The sequence below is a fragment of the Tasmannia lanceolata genome, unplaced genomic scaffold (assembly GCF_043159265.1).
Source record: "Tasmannia lanceolata isolate RefF3 unplaced genomic scaffold, GAP_Taslan_0.1 ptg000024l, whole genome shotgun sequence".
In the NCBI taxonomy this organism is placed as follows: domain Eukaryota; kingdom Viridiplantae; phylum Streptophyta; class Magnoliopsida; order Canellales; family Winteraceae; genus Tasmannia; species Tasmannia lanceolata.
The window spans coordinates 7,639,030-7,660,848 of NW_027518701.1; the positions used below are offsets into that span (position 1 = coordinate 7,639,030).

Below are 21,819 nucleotides of genomic sequence, written 5' to 3' on the forward strand. Positions count from 1 at the left end.
TGTTGTAGTTTCTTTGTAGCAAGCTGGAGTTCCATAGTATATACACTCCAGCTTGAGGGAGGGAGTGTTGAATAACATGTAAGGATATTTTAAGTATTATATGTAGTTTAGAGGGCATTGTAGTCATTGTACACATGTTGCCCTATTTGGGCCTCTATATACAACATTTACATGAGGAGCTCCCTAGTGGACACTCTCCATCCCTCCATTCATCTTCTTCTTCCTCTCTCTAACCTTAGCCTCCATTTCAACCCACCACCTCTTTGGAGAATAGAAAAGCACCCATACAACACTACTTGGACAAGCCATCCCGGATAATGAGAATCATTCTAGAAAGGAATGACCTCATTACCCTAGAACAATGTTGATAGGTCAAAATTTTCATTTATCATATTGAAATTCACCAAGAATGAATATAAAGATAATTATTTTAGAAATCATGAAAGAAAAGACACTCACTCGAACATAACAAATGGATCATGAAACAGAATCTTCATATCCCATTTCTATATAAATGTTCTCACGCACCTCTCTGCATGGAAGTAATGGTGATTATTTTGTTTCAATGGTTATCAGAGATTCAATTCTGAATATTAAACACAATATCTAATGTGTTGTTGAAATCACAGCATCTAGCTGGTTAAACTGTTAAACCTTAGCCATACAGCATTAAATAATAAAATAGTCAACACTGATCAACCCAAAAGAAGCAACCAAAGTTGAAAGCTTGTTGTGGAAAAAAGAGAATTAGGAATGGAATATCATTAATATTCATTAGAAAATTCACGTATTTCAATTAGTCAAAATCTAGAATATTTGAGTAAAGACTCATCAATCAACAAAGAACAATCCCAAAATTGCGAGAGGAAATAGGAAGCCACCAAGGCGCCTACAAGAAAAGACATGGTACGAAGGAAAGAAGAACATGTTATCATACACCTCCTGACAAAAATGTAAAACAGATAACATTTCATGGCTTTATTTTATTTTAATCGTTTTCTAAAATAGAATGTAGAAAATCAAAAAGAGAACTGTAAGTATTGATTAAATCAAAGGCATAGGTGATTAAAAATTATCCATATGAAGAAAATATAGTAAAATTGGGGCAACACTGCTCAAGGTGGAGATGATATAACTGAATTTAATAGATTGTCCGCAAAAAGGAAGAACAAGGAATTGAAGATCCATTAATATTCACTCAAAGAGCAACTAATGTTGATCAAGTATGCTTAACCAAAAAGAAAAAAATAATCGACGATTAAATTTCCACCGAAACTGACACGAAACGACCGAAATGTTTCTATTTTGCGCCCCACCAAAACCGATGCTGAAACAAAAATTGTAAGTGTATTAGTGGTGAACTGATACGTATCAGTATTTTTACATATTTTCATTCATACAAGCATTCTCATGTATGGGTGTAAAATAATGAGCTCGTGAGTAAAATAATACACCCCACCCCGTCAAAACATTATGGTGGTCCCCAACCTATGCATGGGATTGGTTGGAGATTGTGGGACCTACACCATCTAAATATAAGGAAAATGATGTGTCCCACCATTTTACACCATGTGTTTATAGGGTGGGCCCCACTCATGCTATTCATGAGGTGTAAAAAAGTTCCACCATAGAAAAAGTTCTAGTAATTTTTTATATAGAAAAAATTTTCCATGCAAAGAAAACAAATGATAGAGGAAAGAAACATGGTTAGTAAATATATATATATATATATGAGAAAAGGGTTGTTGCGCTCGAGCACAGAAACGGGGGGGGTTTATCCTAACCATTCAGTTGGAAGGCCCCATCATGGATGGGGGGCCTACGAAAAATCAGCTCCATTGGATCACCAATGGGTGTCCATTTGTGGGGCCAAAAATGGACAGATATTGTTTGTCCACAAATCTGTCCATTTTTGGCCCCACAAATGGACACCCTAAGGTGATCCAATGGAGCTGATTTTTGGTGGACACCCTACCCATGAAAGGGCCCATCAAATGAATGCTTTCGATCCCACCCAAAATGTGGCCCACCCCTGTTTCTGTGCTCGAGTGCAGCTAAGCTTAGCTGCGCTCTAGCGTAGCTACTCTATCCTATATATATATATATCAGAAAAGTGTAGCTACTCGGTCTTGTAGCTAAGTCATCTACTCGGTCGGGTTAAATACAGTGGGGGCCCACATTGTTTGGGTGATCCAAACCATTCATTTGAAAGCCCCTTACCTAGATAGGGTGTCTACAAAAAATCAGACCAATAGGATGATCCTAACCCATCCAACAGTGGAGGGAAAAATGGGCAGATTTGTAGACAAACTGTGTCTATCCATTTTATCCCATTTTCTCCTCCATTGTTGGATGGGTTAGGATTATCCTATGGGTGTGATTTTTTGTGGACACCCTATCTAAGTAAGGGGCTTTCAAATGAATGGTTTGGATCACCCAAACAATGTGGGCCCCCACTGTATTTAACCCGACCAAGTAGATAAGCTTAGCTACAAGACCGAGTAGCAACACTTTTCCGTATATATATATGAGAAAAGTGTCTCTAGTCGGCCGACTAGAGAACCTTCTCTAGTCCGCCTACCCAAAACACAGTGGGCCCACAATGTTTGGATGATCCAAAGCATTCATTTGATAGGCCCTGACATAGATAGGGTGTGCCCAAAAAATCAGTTCCATAGGATCATCTTAACCCTTCGATTTGTGGAGCTAAAAATTGGACAAATTAGTGAAGTTTTATACCCATCCATTTTAACCTCCACAAATCGTAGGGTTGGAATGATCCTATGGAGCTGATTTATTGGGCACACCCTATCCATGTCAGGGCCTATTAAATGAATGCTTCGGATCACAAAAAAACTGTGGGCCCGTACTGATTTTTTGGCGGACGGACTAGAAACATCAACCCCTTTATATATACATAATACATATATATATATATATATATATATATATATGAGGAAACTGTTGGTGACCTTAAGCGCACCAAACTTATGGTGTGCTTAAGCTCCCCGATCACATGGGTCCCAAATTTTCTGTGCTGATCCAAACCATTCATTTGCAAGGCCTTATGATAGATAGGGGGTGTACCAAAAATCAGCTCCACAGGATCATCCTAACCCCTCCATTTGTGGAGGACAAAAAATGGGCAGATTTGTGTCTGTCCATTTTTGTCCTTCACAAATGGAGGGGTTAGGATGATCCTATGGAGCTGATTTTTGGTACACCCCCTATCTATCATAAGGCCTTGCAAATGAATGGTTTGGATCATCCTAACAAAGTGGGCCCCCAAGCGCACCAACAGTTTCCTCATATATATATATATATATATATATATATTAAAAAAAAATATGTATAAACATAATATATTATTAATAATACATAATAAACATAATATATATATAAACATGTATAAACATAATAAACATAATATATAAATATATATATATATATATATATATATTATGTGTGTGTGTGTGTATATATATATATATATACACACATAATATATATATATATATACATTTTATATATATATATATGAGGAAAAGGATTGTACGCTCGAGTGTACCTAACCTTAGGTACGCTCGAGTGCCAAATCACATGGGTCCCACATTTTTTTTGGTCATCTAAACCATTCATTTGCAAGGCCCCATCATAGATAGGGTGCATACCAAAAATCAGCTCCATAGGATCATCCTAACCCATCCATTTGTGGAGGTCAAAATGAACACAAACTGTTTGTCCACAAATCTGCCCATTTTGCACTCCAGTTTTGGAGGGGTTAGGATGATTCAATGGTGCTGATTTTTGGTACACACCCTATCTATGATGCGGCCTTGCAAATGAATGGTTTAGATGACCAAAAAAATTGTGGGACCCATGTGATTTGGCACTCGAGCGTACCTAAGGTTAGGTACACTCGAGCGTACAATCCTTTTCCTCTATATATATATAAAAAGATGATAGATGAATTACATATGAAATACAAAAATATGTATTATGTATACATATATTGTGTATACAAATGTATATAAATTACACGTGAACTTTGGTATGTAGTAAATTATCAGACAAACGAGACAATGCATGACACTACGTGTTCGATGTTTTTAACCTATGAGAAGCGGGATGACAGGTGGTAAGACCGTAAGTAAAGCAAACATTTTGAAATACGAAAAGAGTCCACATTTGTATTAATTGAATATGTTTCCATACATTTCTGTGATTTTACAAGATTTCTACAAAATTTCAAACCCAAACCAAAATTTAAAACCTTGATGATTAGCAAAGTTTTTAAATTTCGATTTAGGTTTCAGTTCTAATCATCACAAAAATGGGAACATTTCGGTTTCGCTTGAAAGTTTTGATGGAGATCCAGTAAAATCACAGAAACACAAGGAACATATGCAAATGATAGAATTTAACAATAAAACTTCATGAAATGCTAGAATATGCACAAATACACACTTAAAAGCAATCACATGTGTGTGAGACTAAGAAACCATCACATAAGCAAGACAATCATCCACAGTGATTTAAAAACATCGAACACATGGTGACATCCACCGTCGCTCATGTCTAATAATTTGCTACAAACCAAATTTCATGTGTAATTCATATAAATATGTATACATAATACATGCACAACTTTCCACATGGAAAAAAAGGGGAGCCCAATGCACGAGGCTCTCGCTATTGCAGGGGGTCTTGGGAGGGCTAGATTTACACAGCCTTACCCCTACTTTGCAGAGAGGCTGTTTCCGTGACTCGAACCCGTGACCACTATGTCACAATGGAGTAATCTTACCGTTGCGCCAAGGCTCGCACAACTTTCCACATGTAAGTCATATAAATATAATAATGCAACGAACACGATATAGCAAACTAGTATTACACTTACAATTTTTGTTTATGCATTTCGATCGTTCCAGTTTTGATTTCAGTGGAGATGGAAATCGGAACATTCCGGTCGTTTCGTATCAATATCAGTGGAAATTTAATACCACGATGGCAAAAACATAGTACATTAAGGATGTTAGCATGGATTGTGTTGAGTATTTCGAGGATTCAACCAAGTATGGAGTCCAATTTCACTGATGAAGGCAGATTTTGAAAATGGCATGCTCTTTTTCTTGTAGGAAAACGTTGGATGCGTAAAATATTTCCATCTTATGTTTTAAAGAAATGGTGAAGCTGCACAGTGTTCCACAAATGATCACTAGTTGAGACACAAAGTGATGGGGACGGTAAGCACCCGTTTTAGACTTACTCTAGGCACGGTTGCAAACCCATGGGGGGCCGATAAGTGGCATATTTGCCCTTTTGATTTTATTTTATTTGTTGATTTTCAATTGCCAATATATATGGGGATGATGTATTGAACATTTCCAGTTTTGGAATAATATTGCGTGCAACTTTCTTCTCCCTTACTTCTCGTCTTCCCTTTTCTTTCTTCCTTCTTCCTCTCTTTCCCTTCTTCCCCTACACTTTCTTCTTCCTTTTCTCGTCCCTATCCTACGTCCAGTGGTATCAGATCAGAGCATAATTTTTGGATTTGGAGTTTTATGGATTGTCGAAGTTTGCTTTGAAGATTAATATGATTGGTGCTAAACTGTTAATCACAGCTGACACGATTTTTTGGTGTTCAATCTTTAAATCGGAAGTAGTAGTTATTGTCAAGTTCACTCAGTTCTAGAAAAACCAGTCGAACAATGTTGGTTTGACATTCACAGTGAAGAACAGCAAATTGTTTTCGAGACATGGTTATAGTACGCAACTAGATTCCGGAATATGAAACCACCGCCCGTGATTGGCTGCAATCTTCAAAGTTCATGAGTACATCGTCACGCCCACTGTGTTACACCCACTCACATTCAGCCATGCCGCCTGGCCACCCCTCTCCCGCAAGCCAAGGAGCAAACACTACCTTCTTTCTCATCCATGAAGCCCACCCGTTTTGTTGCTCACAACCAGCGCTACACAATCTCGAGTCGTGTCCAGCCACTTGGTTACTTCCTTGTCCAACCAAGATCATCGCAACCCCCATCCACTCATAGCAAGGATCAGGTTGTCCGTGTCTCTTCGACACACAACCGCTTGGTTGCCATTGTGGCCACCAAGCCTACCCAATTCACACCATCCACAAGTCGTCGCAAGTCTTGCATAGCTGCTTTAGGTGGATTTCCCGTTCACCCACAAATCGCGGATAGATTTTGGCACTCGAATTAACACGTAATAGATCCGATGTAAGAGCTTCCTTTCTTTCAGTTTCTGTTGCCGTGCTCCAACGGGGAAGGAAAGCCCGTGTAGCCAGTGGTACCACCAAAAATGAAAACGGAAGCTTGAGTTTTGTGTTGTCGTGTTTGACTAAAAAGGAAAAGCCAAAAAAATAAACAAAGCGAAAGGGGGGGAATAGCAAAAAAAGGAAAAAAATAGAAAAGGGGAAAAAAGAAGAAAAAATACATCTCGTTTCACTCTGTCTTCTCTTTCATACTCTCTTTCTATCTCTCTCCCTTTCTCTTTTTTTGTCTCGCTCTCCCTTTTCTCTGTATGTCTTCTTTCTCTTTTCTCTCATACTTTTTCTATCCGACTCTTCTCTCTCTCACGAAACATCTCTCTCTCTCTCACGAAACATCTCTCTCTCTCTCTCCCCATGCTATTTGAAGACTACACTCTTATTCGGGTCGTTTCTAGTCGGATTTCAAAGCTGCCATCAACATGAGAATTGGCTGGGACAACCTGAAGATTGCATCCAATCTAGTCTCAGCCAACAACAAGCATCAGTGCTGATTTTGGATAATTCTCGTCTGTCGGTTGTGATTCGAACACGATCAAGGCCATCCGAGAGTCCGATGCGAGATCCACGAAAGGGTTTCTGTTTCTTTTGACATCAGAAATAAATCAAGCAGTGGTATGGTAGAAATTCTAGCTCAAAGATCGTGGAGTAGTGAATAAGCGCTATTGGAGGCATTTTTTTCAATACCGATTGACACTCTGCCAAAAGGATTAGGTTAACAAGTATCGGCGGACAGTGGACACCATTTCAGAATTGAGCATTGGCTCATGCGACGTTAATCCGCCCCAAAATGACTCTACTATTTGCTCCATATTTTAATGGCTACAAACTATGATACTTGTGGTGATTATGAGGTTGCATGTCTACAGTGGATTGATGCTATTGAGGCACACCATGAATACTACGGTTATGATCACCGAGCGACCATTTACCGAGTCAGAGACATCATGAGAAGAAACGTCAAGTCGATGTGGATATACATGTTAACAAAGCGTCATGACATGGGCGGGCCTCTATTCCGTCGATGAGAGGAGGTCAATGATGAGTTTATGTGGGCTTGTGAGGCATTGGCTTATCATCAGTGTCAACAGAGGTTGATACGTGAAGCAACAACTTGTCATGAACAAGAAGCCGAATCTGAGGAAGCGATAAAAAGGCTAGAGCTTCTCATGAGTTAGTTGGATTGGCAGAGGAGTCGCTTAGCTATTTCTTCTCCTCTACCACCCGATGATGAGGTTAGTTCTCAAGAAGGGGAGGAGGAAGTTGTGAAAACTAATGAGGAGTCACGTGATACACCGGATGCTATTGTACGTGAGGCCGATATTGATGTTGAGCTCGAGCCTATTTCAAAACATGCTCAGTCAGATCCTCCAGCATAGCCAAAGAGAGCAGATACAGAGCCAGAGTATATAGTGACGGATGAGGCATTGCCAGAGTATGGAGAGTTGAAGCATTCCATTGAGGATGCTTATTCCACATCATGACAAGAGCATAGTGCCAATGTTGATTCTGCAATACATGTTCAGATTGAGAGGATTGAGGAGGTTGAGACAGAGGGTTTCAGTACACAAGACGACAATTAGGAGGATTGTCGGTCTGATTTCAATGAGCAAGATAAGATACATGGATTGGTGTCACCCACAGCTATCACGGGATTCACGCAGGTCCAGGAGTACATTGCTATCTTCCCAGCCACTTTACTTTGCAGAAGGGGCTTGCGTTCTTACGATTCTACATGGGTGATTTCTTCCCTATCACTCCGCCCGCGTTTCATACGACTTTCACGAGTGTTGTGAGCATTATACAGCGTGACTGACTTCGACGAGTTACTACTACTGCTAGAGTGGGTCATTTACATATTTGATTGGGGCGGAGTACCACAATGACAAGGCTCGTGGGGGAACTTGAGGACGAGTACTTTCAAGAAGGGGAGAATGATGGGAATTGTAGGCACCCGTTTCAAACTTACTCTAGCCGCAATCGCAAACCCATGGGAGCCAAATAAGTGGCATATTTACCCTTTTAGATTTTCATTTTTATTTTATTTTATTTTATTTTTATTTTAGATTTTCATTTTTATATATATATATATATATATATATATATATATATATATAAATATATATATATATATATAGAGAGAGAGAGAGAGAGAGAGGTGTAGCTACACATACGTGCAGCTAACTTAGCTACACCGACGGCTTAAAATACAGTGGCCCACATTGTTTGGGTGATCCAAACCATTCATTTGATAGGCCCTCACATTGATAGGGTGTACCCAAAAAATCAGCTCCATTGGATCATCCCAACCCTTCAAACTGTGGAGGCAAAAATGGACAGATTTGTGAAGGTTTTTACACGTCCATTTTTGCCTCCACAAATCGTAGGGTTGGGATGATCCTATGGAGCTGATTTTTTGGGCACACGCCATCTATGTGAGGGCCCATCATATGAATGGTTTGCATCACCGAAACAATGTGGGGCCCACTGTATTTTAAGCCGTCGGTGTAGCTAAGCTAGCTACACGTATGTGTAGCTACACTTTTCTCATATATATGGGGATGATGTATTAAACATTTTTAGTTTAATAATGATATTACATGTCTTTCTCTTCTTCCCTTTTCTATCTTCCTTCTTTCCCTCTTCCCCTTCTTCCCTTCTCTTTCTTCTTTTCATTTTCTTCCCTTTCTTATCCGCTTCTGGAGAAGCTTTTGGCAAATACTGGCTAAAAAAATCCAGTACAATAGTGTGTACCATCCATGAACAAATGGACAGAGCACAAACTGACATTGACAACTGTTTTCGCAACTTATTGGGAAGTATCGCAAACAGTAGGAAGCGACAGTTGGACTTAGCATTACCACAACCATACTTTGCTTACAATAGTTAGAGCTGATAAAAGGAAATGAATCTTTAGACTGTTTATCAGTGGAATCCTGATCATCTCCTGGATTTCGTACCACTCCCAATATGTGGGATCGTGAATTGGGACACAAAAGATACGATGAACAACATTATCATTAGCAGGTTAGATGGAGGCTCGAAATTCCGGGTACAAGGTTCAAGTCAAAAACATAGAAGGCATCAAGAATTTCAAGGAGGATTCATGGTCTGTTTTGCAAAAATAATGATTTCCAATGGGTACATACAACAAGTTGAGCAATTGAAGGACTTGTACAAATACCGTGGCAAAGGGAAATACACCAAATACCCATTGGGAGATCGGGGCACACTACTTGAGGATATCAAATGGGCAACAGTTCCATGCAAGGTTGGCCAACACATGGGCCACAAAGTCATAAGGGACCCAAAAGATAGGAGAAAATGAGGGAGGTGCTAATACCCTCTCAAGACGTCTTTATTAGAATTGATTTTAGTTTCTTATCTGATATTAGATATATTTTAGTGATTCCAATTAGTCAATTAACTACTTAAGTAGGGTAATTTTGGTCTTTTACATTGTGTTTTAAGAGATTGAATATGGGTGTAGAAATTGTGGAGTGGAATAAAAATATGATTACATTTTATTTGTGGCCTGAGATAACAAGCAAAAGAATAGGAGAGGGAAACTATGTTATGAGAAGTTTTTCAACAATTCTGAAGAGGAACCGGTCCCTCCATCTCCATTCTAGGTGCAGGTTCTACTTTAGTTTGGAAACACTTTTAAATCTAGATTATATATTCTCTATTTTTTTCTGAATTTTTCCTTTTTCATAACTTGGATCAAATACATTCAGATATGTCCCTAGATCTACAAAAGAAGGGAGCCAATTTTGGGCTCAGTTGTAAATAGAATAATGATATTGGCACTACCGTTTTTTAATGATTACATCAAACAAACATGAGTGTGAACTTCCTCTAGAAAAAGAATGACTACATTGACAAAACTGAGGAACATACTTCTATCGGTTCTAAATGTAATATATTCTCCACCATTGAGCATGTCTGAAGAGTTTCATCTGCATTCCAGATTGACTTTGGTTGCAACAAAGTACCATGCTGATGAGGCAGTACCAAGCAGGTCAGCTGCCACACTAAAAACAATTAGAAACTGGAAGTGCTTGCACGATAACCTATGATACATATCTATGGAGTGATAATTGAAAATTGTACATCATTAATATAAACTAGCACTACAAAAATGATAACTGCAGCCACCTTAGACGATGAAATTACATTGACTTGATGAACAGAAGTAATAGTACCTAGAAAAAGACAAGAATCGATTAAAATCATTAGAAAAGGAAAAACAAGTATTAAAGTATGCAGAGAATAACATAGGTACTTGTCAAATTATACCAACAGGTATCACAGTAATGCATTTATAAAAATGAACTTCAATTTTGCAGGAACTATATGTTGTCATTTCCTAATCACACAATCATTAGCTAGCAATAATGTAATTAATGAGTAAAAAGAGATGGAAATGCATTTCAGAATCAGTATTACTTATTTCTGACCAAGAACATGGGTTGAGATCAATAATGTTGATTAGTCCCTATTTGACAAAATTAATTTAGCATAGTCCCGTCCTATTCTCTTTCTTCTTTTATCAAACCTTAACAAATTGTAACCCTGATTTGTCCCCTGTCCTATTCTCTTTCTTCTTTTATATTAAACCTTAACAAATTGTAACCTTGTTTTTATTCCATATCCCCCCCCCCCCCCCCCTCTCCTCCGAAAGGAAAAAAAAAAAAAGTAAAACAGAAACTTTAACCAAATACTAATATGAATATAGAGAAGAAATCCTAAGGAGAGGGAGCAATGCCTGAAGGGTGCTAGAGAGAGTACGTAACTTATAAACATACAGTAATCAAAAGGTTAATAAACCATTAATTAATTCATATTATGCGTGAGTTGGTGTGGTTCAAGATTCATATGGAACCAATGTGTTTTACTGTTTGCAAGCAAATTGATTCTTACTATGTTGGTGAAAAGGTCACACAAATCTAATGTCTACACTATGTGCTGGGTAACAAGATCAATTAGTTGACATACTTATAGACGAACTTGGAAGTCAGTTTGGTGGTATGTATTCCAACCTCAGAATGGATGATATTTGTTGAAAACCTAGTATTATTTTGTATAATACATTATCAGGTTATGCCCCATCATTATGTCACTTATGTGTGACATACTGGTAAGTTCTTGAAGTTTCGTATTATATATAATACAGAGTCAGACATTGTGGCATTTCACTTCAACCCACAGAACTTCTTTTTCTCCCATTCTTATTGTTCTCTTTATTCTCTTTAATTTACGGCTTATGTATCTCCTTTCTTTTTTCATTCCCCTTCTTCCCTTCCTTTTCTTTTCAGATCTTCGAAAGTTGGGATCGATATGAACCCAAACCTAGAGTTACCTCAACATGCGCAGCCCATGTTGTTAAAATCATACGATTCATGATTTGAATCTAGGATTCAAATCGAATCGAGGGTAGAACGATCCAAATCGGAAGGAAGAATCGTTTCTCCTAAAACTCGTACGTAAGATTTGGCTTTGAATCGTGCAATTTTTATGATTTTTTACAATTCTTTTTTATTCAATTTTTTTTTGGTGATGGAGCCTTTACGATTAGAAATAAATCGAATATGAACCCCTCGCCCAAATTAACAACCTAAAAACAAGTAAAGAAAACCCTAACTTAAATACCGGTGTAGCAACCGAGAGGGGGGTGAATTGGATCCCCACTAAAGCCGGATCCCAAGCTGGTACAATCCCCACCACAACTCTTCAATAGAACAAACCCTTCTCACTACAAGTTTAGGGACACCGCCCTTCTCACCAAATCAAATGAAGAACAAAGGAAAATCTCTCTTAGCCTCTATGTAGGTTTGATCCAACAATGATAAAGATCACAAATACTATCCAAGGAATGATACAAGTAAAGCCTATGGAGATCTTCGAAAGGATATGCAAAATCAAAACTCTTTGAAGAAATCTAGAAAACTTGAAAGTTTAAGCTCAAGGATGATATTCAATAGTTCCAAAAATCCTTAAATCTACGAGAAAATATCATATTTATAGCACACAATGATTCATGATCGTTTGGGATAATTTGGGCTAGAAAAGTTCAAAAAACAGTAAAAAAATCAAGTAGACGTTATGCCCCAATGGCTAGTTCCTCGCGCAGACTCGGTCGACGGCAGGGGGCGGTCGCCCTCGCCTAACACGTTGGAATATTTTACTTTTGTGTCTCTGCACACGGCGATCGAGTGGGCGGTCGCCCACGGCTGCAAAAAAATAGCCTTTTTAGGCCGGTTTGTAAAATTCATATCTCATTTCCATTGGATTTTGATGTTCTTATACTCTAAGGACATGAGAAGAATCAAAGGAATCTGAAAAAAATATTTTCAAAAATATTTGAAAATCATTTAGACCAATTAAAGTGGAATTAAGGTCTGTGGTCCACTATGCAAGTGTCGATTTGAGGTCAATTCACTATTTGCCTCAACTTGGCACTTGGGCTTTGGTTCTTGGGCTATGGCCTTTTGTTTTAACAATGTTTAGGACCTTTGAAAATGACTTTCCATGAAATACAAATAGGTCTCAAGGGTGGTTTCGAAAAAGGTTTGGAAAACACTTTGAAATGCAAAACCATCTGAATGAGATCTCCAATACAATCTAAATTGTAAAATACTTGAACTCCCTTGATTGCCTTGGCTTCAAAGGTCATCCTTGGGCTCTTGGCTTGTAAGTAAACACTTAAGAATGCTTGGTCCATGTGACTCTCTTGAATGGATTCTTCGTTTTGAATGCATGAGTAGATCATCATCACTTGTTCAACTCCAAGCTTCACTTTGGCATTGTACAAGGCATGCTTGTGGGATCCTCAACTTGAGCTCTTGACTTAGACATCTTCCAAGGATGATGCCCTCCAATGTGTGCAAGCTCTCTTGGTTCATTTATGCACGTTGATCCTTAAAGGCTCAAACAATGTCTAGTGGTTGAATTGTGCTAAGTTGGATTGAACAATCAAAATCCTGTCTAAGGCACAACACTACAAGGCAACTCATTAGTCCATAGAGACCAATCAATTTGGGTTTTCTAGCATCAAAACAACAAGGAAAAGGTGATTAGTTGAACTCATGGGAACCCTTGGGCTTACACTAACTCTATTCTCCTCCTCATCTTTCCTACTTCTACTAATACCAGCCGCAAGTTTTGATTACTAATCATAAATTTTTATATTTAATATAATTGTTTTGAATGAAAAATAAATAATTACTAATTTTTATTATTTTTTTTTTTTATATTTTTAACGATCCGATTTACGATTCGATACGATCCGAACCCTGTCGCTATTTACGATTCGATTCCAATTTTCAGAACCTTGTGTGCAGCAATCTCAATGGTTGGCAGCAGTGTTGGATGGGTTTTTTTTTTTTTTGTTGAATTCCCCTTTCCTTGTAATCAAGAAAAGAAAATCAAGTGGAGTCGACTTCACAAGTGATTCAACATACCATTTGGAAATAATAAAGTCTACATCAAGTGCATTGAATGCCCCACAATCAGAATCAAAGAGGATGAGTCAAGGGGAGGGACGGCGAAGCCGCCGGTCCAAAAGCTTCCATCAAAGCGAAAGATCTGATCCAACAGAAATCCCGCATATTGAGGTTGAGGCAAAAGATGTGAAGTATGTGTCGAAGCTAAGTACTAAAATCAAGAATTTAGTGTCAAATTGTGGGGATTGTGATGTGAATTGAAAAGAATAGATAAGATGAAGTGTGATTCCCACAAACCGTAAGTGATTACTCCATGTTGTTGTAAGTGATTTAATTTTCAATAATCAAAATTTTCTTTGTTGGCAGTGGAGAGCAACAATTAGGGTAGATCATTGATCATAGATCAATCCGAATTTCTTGGGCTTTAAATGACCTATACTAAGTTAAATGGAAAGGATAAACTACTACCCGTTTACTCTACTCAGTAGTCTACTTTCAATGATAATAAGCTCCCTCTCAAACGAGAAGAGTATCCAAGGTTTTAAATTTCGGTTCAGTTTCGGTTTCCGCCACCACCGAAATCGAAAAATTTTGGTTTCGGTGGAAATTTCAGCCGAAATCATTTCGGCGAATCTCTAAAATTTCGGTGGAAATCTTGTAAATAGGTGTAAAAATGAAATTTCGGTTGAAATTTTGGCAAATTTTGGTAAAAACAATTGATTAAATGTGAATTTTGTTTCAGTCCAGGCTAAAACCAAAATATTTCGGTTGAAACATGTTTCGGCCGAAATTTCAAACCATGAGTATCAACAACTTAAGAAAATTCAGCAATCTTCTACAATCCCTCAACATTTGCCAGTACATGCATTGAATTGTTTTATTTTATATCATTTGCTCCTTGGGTTATTGATTCAAAAGCTCCACATCATATCATGTGCGTCCTCTTTGTTAAATAAGCCTCTTTCATCCGGCATTATTACCTTGAATATGGTATGGTATCTAGAGTCATTGGAATGTGTATTGCACATCCTAATTCTAGTATACCTCTATCTCCGTGTTGTTTGCTTTGAAATTTACTTTAACTTTTATGTACGTAAATAAAATCACCCGTTCACTTAACTATTATGAAACCTTCTATTCATCACATTGTGTTTGTCAGGATCTAAGGGAACAAGGAAGAATGGTGGATGCCATGAATTTGGAGGGATGTACTACTTCGTAGAGGCATGTAAGGCTACATTTCAACTTGGCGATTCTCCAAAGTGGCATTGTCAATTGGGTCATCCTCCATTGAAGAGTTTGAGGGTCATGGTTCCTTCTATATCTTCTTTGTAGAAGTTAAATTGTGAAGTGTGTGAATTCGTAAGCATCATAGGGTGTCTTTTCCTCTTCTTGAAAATCATCAAGATGTTTCATTCTCTTTAATTCATTTTGATATATGATTCTGTGTCGTATTACAATTTTATTGGGAACTAGATACTTTGTTACATTTGGGGATGATTGTTCATGAATGAAATGGATTTATTCAATGAATGCTCGTTCTGCAATATTTTTTTTATTTTTAAAGCCTTTCATATGGAATTTAATTTTTCGTTCTAATAATGCATAAAATACAAATATCCCATCTTTCAATCTTATTGTGATCATCGTAGTATTTTAATTTTTTTCTTTAATGGTTAATCATCATAGTATATTGCATTAAACTTCATGTGGAAACTCCTCAACATAGTGAAGTTTTTGAAAGGAAAACTTGGCATCTTAAGTGGCAAGATCACTTGTTCTATATTAATGTTCCAAAAACGTATTGGATTTATGTTGCGCTCCCAACCTGTTATTTGAACAATCACATGCTATCATCCGCGCTTCTATCTTGTTTCTTGATGTTCCTCTCTTTTCCTTGAAGTGTGTTTGGATGTGGATGTTTTGTTCAACGTCTTGGTCCCAAGCTAGAGATACTTGATTCTCGTGCTATTAAATGCATTTTATAGGGTTAAAGTCAATTTCTAGGAAATAATGTCTCCAGAAGTCACAATCTTTGAGCCTACGTCTTATTTTCCCACTCCTACTTAGGTGGATTGACCACTTTTTCTTCCTATTATACAAGGGTCCTTTCATAGGAATAGTTATTTAACGTTGTAATGCAGGAGTCTCACCAGGTATCTTCACTCAAACTATACATTAGACTGCAGTATCTTCACTCAACCTATACATTAGAAGGCCTAAGTCTGTCTAAACACCAAATCCACTACCCACCATCAATTTTGATGCAGCCTTCTTGAAACTACATGTTGCACTTCAAAAAGATACAAACTTGTGTACAGCCCTAGAATTCCTATAGCTAGTCGTTTGAACCCCACTCTTCCTCATAAGAGTTGTGCCACGAGACCACATATAGGTAAGACGAGTAAGGGTCATGGGCTTCTAAGACCCAAACAATACAGTACTACATTAAAAAATTTCCAACCATGGTGAAATGTGTCACATACATGGTTTTAAATTTCGGCCGAAACGTTGGCACAAACCGAAAAGAAATTCACATGAAGTCGTTTCTTTACAAGATTTCGCCGAAATTTTACCGAAATTTCGCCAAAATGTAGGCTAAATTTTCATTTTTTGACTTTTTTTACAAAATTTCCAGCGAAATTTAAAAAATGTACACCGAAATGTTATAATTTCCAACGAAATTTTCGAAATCACCGAAATTTTAGACATTTCGGTCGAAATTAAAAAAAATAAACGAAATCATAATCATATTTTTACATGATTTCGGCCGAAATTTCGGCCCGAAACCGGAACATTTCGGTTTCGGTGGTGGCCGAAACATTTCGGTGGTGGCCGAAACCGACATCAAAACCGAAATTTAAAACCTTGGTCACAGATCGTCTGATAGTCCACGCCGGACTTTCGATCATCAAAATAACCTAACAGAATCAGTAGCTGATTAGGACTGACCTTGAAAGAAAAAATGAACCACATTATAAAAGTTCACCTGGGGGGACTGAGGAGCAATCTTGTATGGGCAAGCATGATGAAACTCTACTTGATGGGATCATGTGGGGACAGTTTGTGTCACGCAGCACATGGCAAGTCAATCCATTAGAAATTAAACCCAAGACATTGTCATGTACACCCCTTGTCAAGACTGCTAGGAAATTTGATTCCATCATTGTTATTGTTGATGGAGATGTCTCATTTCATGTCGATCTGTGTAAGTAGGATAATCCAGTCATTTTAAGAGAATTTTGTGCAAAATCGGGGTTATACTTCATAGTGAATTTTATTGTACTTTATGAAATATAAAGTGACTTCAAAGAAAATAAGTCCCAATGTGAAGAGCAAAGATCAATTAGTTGAATTGTTCACTGACAAGTTCATCAATTGTTTGTCAAATGCGAATTTTAAGACATTGCTACCAAGTTGGAACTGGTTGACAATTGTACCTTTGGAGGAGTCTTAGGTATTCTTGTTGTTAGAAGTGTATTGTACCTAAGGGCAAGATACTCTTTGTACTATGTTATCATTTATATAAATACATAAGTGAGGGGGAGCTAATCTCCAACTCACTCATTCTCTTCTCTCGTCTCTTCTAACATGGAATCAGAGCCTTAGGGTTTGGCTCCGTAGGGACCACGATTGTTCTCCTCTCTCCTTATTCTTCTCCACCACTCTCCTCCTCTCCTCTAGCCGTCCACCTCGCTGCCCTCTCTTCTCACTTTGACCCTCTCCCGTCATATACCCACGCCCTCTCTCTCGCCCTTCCACCTTGTTCCTCCACCTCGCTGCCTCCCGCCCCTCTCTCATTCCCGGCCCCGCCCCCACCCCCGCTGCTCTCTCTCCCATCTCTAACCCAACACCTCACGCCCCTCCAACCCTAATCCGACCCACCCCTCACCCCCTTAAACCCATCCCCTTCTCCCTCGCTGCCCTCACCCCACGCCCCTCTCATTTCCGCCCCTTGTTGCTCTCTCTCCCATCTCTAACCCGCCACCCAACCCACACCCTCAACCCTAAAACCCTAACTCTCTCTCTCTCTCTCTCTCTCTCTCTCTCTCTCTCTCTCTCTCTCTCTCTCTCGCGGGTTCTAAACCCCTTCTCTTCAATGGCCTAAATCATCTTAGGTCATTTTTTATCCATTTCCACGACTCCGATCTATGTTGATTGTTTCCCTTCTCCTCATTGCACGCCACGTGCGCTGAAATGTCCGAGTGAGGTGTTGTGCCTCTGATTTCATCTCCTAGCCTCTATTCTCCTCTTGGCTAGTGATCATATGTCTCGTTCTACTATGTCTCTTCATCGGAGCCGCAGTATCATGGTCGGGCCCAACGTGCGACTCTTGACCTCTCTACTGTTTATCATCTACCGTCGTTGTAGTTGAGAGTGTATATTTTTTTCACCATGGACCCTCCTGTTAGTTCAACTCATACTATCGGATTGACTGCTCTACCTTCGACTACCTTCTCTAGTTATTCCCCTTCTGTGGAGGCTTCTTTCCCATAGATGACTTCCGTTCCACTTGAAGGGTCCATTCCATCTCTCACAAGGATCGTCCCTCGTGGGCAGCGCTGTATGCAGCCTCATGGGTCATGTGCCCCTTCTGTTGATACCTCTACTCTTGGCACGTATGTTGGTGGTGACCATTCTGGCCGTGGCAGTGGTCGCTTTGCCAGAGGTCAGGGCCATCGAGGTTGTCTTCGTCGCCGTGATTCTGCAGGCGGTCATGTAGCTAGTGAGTGTGGGCGCCCTTACTGCACTCATTGTCAGGCAGCAGGGCATATTGTGGCTACACGCTGTTTTACATCTGGGACTCTCTCCCCCTACTCTGGTCACATCATATATGCCAGCCTTCCTGATGCCTCTACATCCTCCTCCACTGGACCAGTAGCACATGATAACTATTTCCTTATATCCAGGGCCGACTATGATGAGTTTTGCACGTATGTGCGCAGCGCCGAGCACCTACTACACCTTTTGCACAGCCCAGTGGTTCACCTGCTTCACTTCTAACTACTTCTGGCTATTGGATTATTGATTCTGGGGAGTCCAACCATATGACGGGTAGCACTGCTTCACTTAGTTTGTTGAAGCCTCTATTGTTACTCTGGCCAATGGGACTACTGCACCCATATCTGGTATTGGTATTGTTTCCCCTCACTCTGGTCTTGCCTTGTCATCAGTGCTTTGTATTCCATCCCTCTCTTCAGCGACTCCAGCAGTCCTCTGTTCTTTCTGGCTCTCTTCAGCCCTTTAGTGCGAGTCATGTGAGCTCGAGAAGCACTATCATGTGCCCTTTCCGTCCAGGGTGGTTAGTCGCGTCTCGAGTCCATTTGAGCTAATGCATTCCGATGTCTGGGGTCCTTCCCAGGCTCCTTCCCTTCTTGGTTACCGATACTTCATCATTTTGTTGATAATTTCTCCTGGCTTTTTCTTCTTAAGGATCGCTCGCAGGTATTTATTGCTTCTCGTACTTGCCATGCCAAGGTCACTACCCAATACAATTGTCGTCTTAAATGTTTGCGTACTGAAATTGCTCGGGAATACTTCTATGCCTCTAATGGCTTTCAGGATTTCTTATCCACTCGTGGCATTGTCCATCAGTCCTCTTGTGCCTACACATCTTACCAAAATGGTGTAGCCGAGAGGAAACTCAGGTATTTGCTTGATATGACCCACATACTTCTTTTTCAAATGTGGGTCCGTAAAGCCTATTGGAGAGATGCCGTGCTTAGCTCCTGTTTATTGGCTAATCGGCTTCCCTCCTCTGTCCTTGATGGTCAATCTCCATTTTCTTTCTTGCATCCTCAGCGTGATCCCTTTCCTCTTACTCCACGGATCTTTGGTTGTGTGTGCTTTGTCCACAACGTCTCTCTGGCCACAATAAATTGGATCCTCAAGCGAAGAGATGTATCTTTCTGGGGTACTCTCGAACCTAGAAGGGTTATCAATGCGATTGGGCAGGGTCTCTAGGAGATCCACCACCAGATATTGTACCTCTGTTGGGGGCAACCTAGCATCATGGCGAAGAAAGAAATGGGGCGGCATAGTTTCCAAGTCAAGCGCAGAAGCAGAATACCATGCCATGTCACATACGAGTGGAGAGCTTATCTGGTAGTGCTCTCTCCTATCTGAGATTGGTTTCTCTTCATCTCTCCCAGCTCAGCTTTATTGTGACAATAAGGCTGCTATTCACTTTGCTACCAATATTATCTTTCATGAGAGAACTAAACACATAGAGGTAGGTTGTCACTTCATATGTCAGTGAATGCAAAAAGGCAAGATATATGTTTCCTTCACTCAAATAGTGGATCAGCTAGCTGATGTTTTTAGCAAGTCTTTGGGTACAGCTAAGCTAAATGATATTTGTAACAAGATAGGAATGTATGATATCTACACTCCAGGTTGAGGGGGAGTGTTAGGAGTGTATATGTGCCTAAGAGCAAGATGGTCTTTGTATTATGTTATATTTTATATAAATACATAAGTGAAGGGGCGCTAATCTCTAACTCACTCATTCTCTTCTCTCTTCTCTTCTAACACTTGTAATTAAATAGAATTTTAGAGTGGTTTTGATACTTTTAAGTTCTGTGAAAATTTTAGCTTAGTAACCATTATGTCTTAGCAATGAAATTGAGCATCACAATAGTTTCCTTTTACCTCCAAGTAAGGAAGAGCCACAAATCAACTTCCTTATATTAAGAAAGAAAAGAGACTACTCTCCAAATGGAATCGAAATTTGTTCTTTTATTATCTAGCATAATCAAGTCAAACATGTATAACTCAAGCCCTAATATTTATACCATGCTCACATGGTTCTTCTCCTTGTTATGTGTGTTTCTTTGGACTAGAGACATCATATGTTCCTGATGCAGGTTGGCACAACAGATTAGAGCCCGATACCAGATGATGCACGGAAGCCTAAGGTTGAAGGTGGTGGTATATGTGATGCCAGGAAAGGTGGAGGTTTCGGTGGGGTAATGTGAAAAGGTAGGGTTTAGGTGAAGGTGGTAGTAGGGCTAGGAGATGCTGTTGAAGTAGGTGGTAATGGTTGGCCCCAAGTTTTGGAATGGACGAGCAACTGCTATTAAGTTCAGAATTTCTAAACTAAATATGGGAGACGTGGTAAAGAGAATTAAAGGTTCAAGAGATGATTTTACTTATTGGTTGTGAAAGTTTTCAGCCTTGACAAGCTGAGGACGACCAGCTGCTATGGGAATTCAGTAAGAAAATGTGATGGTTTGGTGAGAACTAAATTTCTTGGCATCTAGACTGCATGGTTTTAAATTTCGGTTTCGGTACCGGTTTCGAACCCCACCAAAATCGAAATTTTGCCAAAAGTTTGAAATTTCGGCCGAAATCCAGCGAAACCAGAAAAAGACTATTTTGTTCGATATGAAATTTCGGTAATTTTGGTCGAAATTTCGGTAAAATATTAATTTAATTAAAATAAAATAGATTTTTGGGTGAAATTTCGGAAGAAATAAAATACCATTTCGGGTATTATTGATTTTGGCGTCGGTCTCCACCAAAATCCGAAATTTCGGATTTCGGTCGAAATTTAAAACCATGGTAGAATGGCGGAACCAAGAGCAAAAATCAGAAGAAACCATTTTGCAGAAAATTCAGAAAGCTGAATTTTACCGACATGAAAGTAGGGCTGTTGAAAGACCAAAAAAGAACAGGTTTCAGCCTGCTGAAAATTCAGCAGCTGAACTCTCCTAATGTGGCTGTTTGCAACTCCAGGAAGCTCAGAAAACTCCAGAAATTCAGGGTTTACGACAACACACCAAGATAATTCACAAACTCAAAGATAGCAAACACTCAAAGAGAGAATTTAATTCAGATAAGGGATTTTATTCAAGAAAATGACCAAAGATTCACTGATAGGAGGGGGTATTTATGGATGTAGAACCCCTTACATTAAGTAGAAACCTAAACCAACTAGACTTACCTATTAGAAATGAAAGAAACTCCTTGTTCGACCATACTACCTTTTAAAATTAAAAAACCTTGTTGACCGTCCCATATATATATGGGGAAATCTATAGGTATGCATGCTAACAGTATGTAAATACCTACATATGT

General features: G+C 39.1%; 1 protein-coding gene across 2 annotated transcripts in view; it reads right to left on the reverse strand.

The window, feature by feature from the left end:
* The window catches only part of LOC143856917 (acyl-CoA hydrolase 2-like), an 85,484-nt gene that overhangs the window by 51,016 nt on the left and 12,649 nt on the right, over window positions 1–21,819 (reverse strand). For both annotated transcript variants that reach the window (XM_077367167.1, XM_077367168.1), the window contains 2 exons: window positions 10,454–10,500; window positions 10,196–10,321 (listed from right to left, as the gene is read on the reverse strand). In XM_077367167.1, the coding sequence (XP_077223282.1) occupies window positions 10,196–10,321; window positions 10,454–10,500 (173 nt within the window). The remainder of the gene's footprint in view (window positions 1–10,195; window positions 10,322–10,453; window positions 10,501–21,819) is intronic.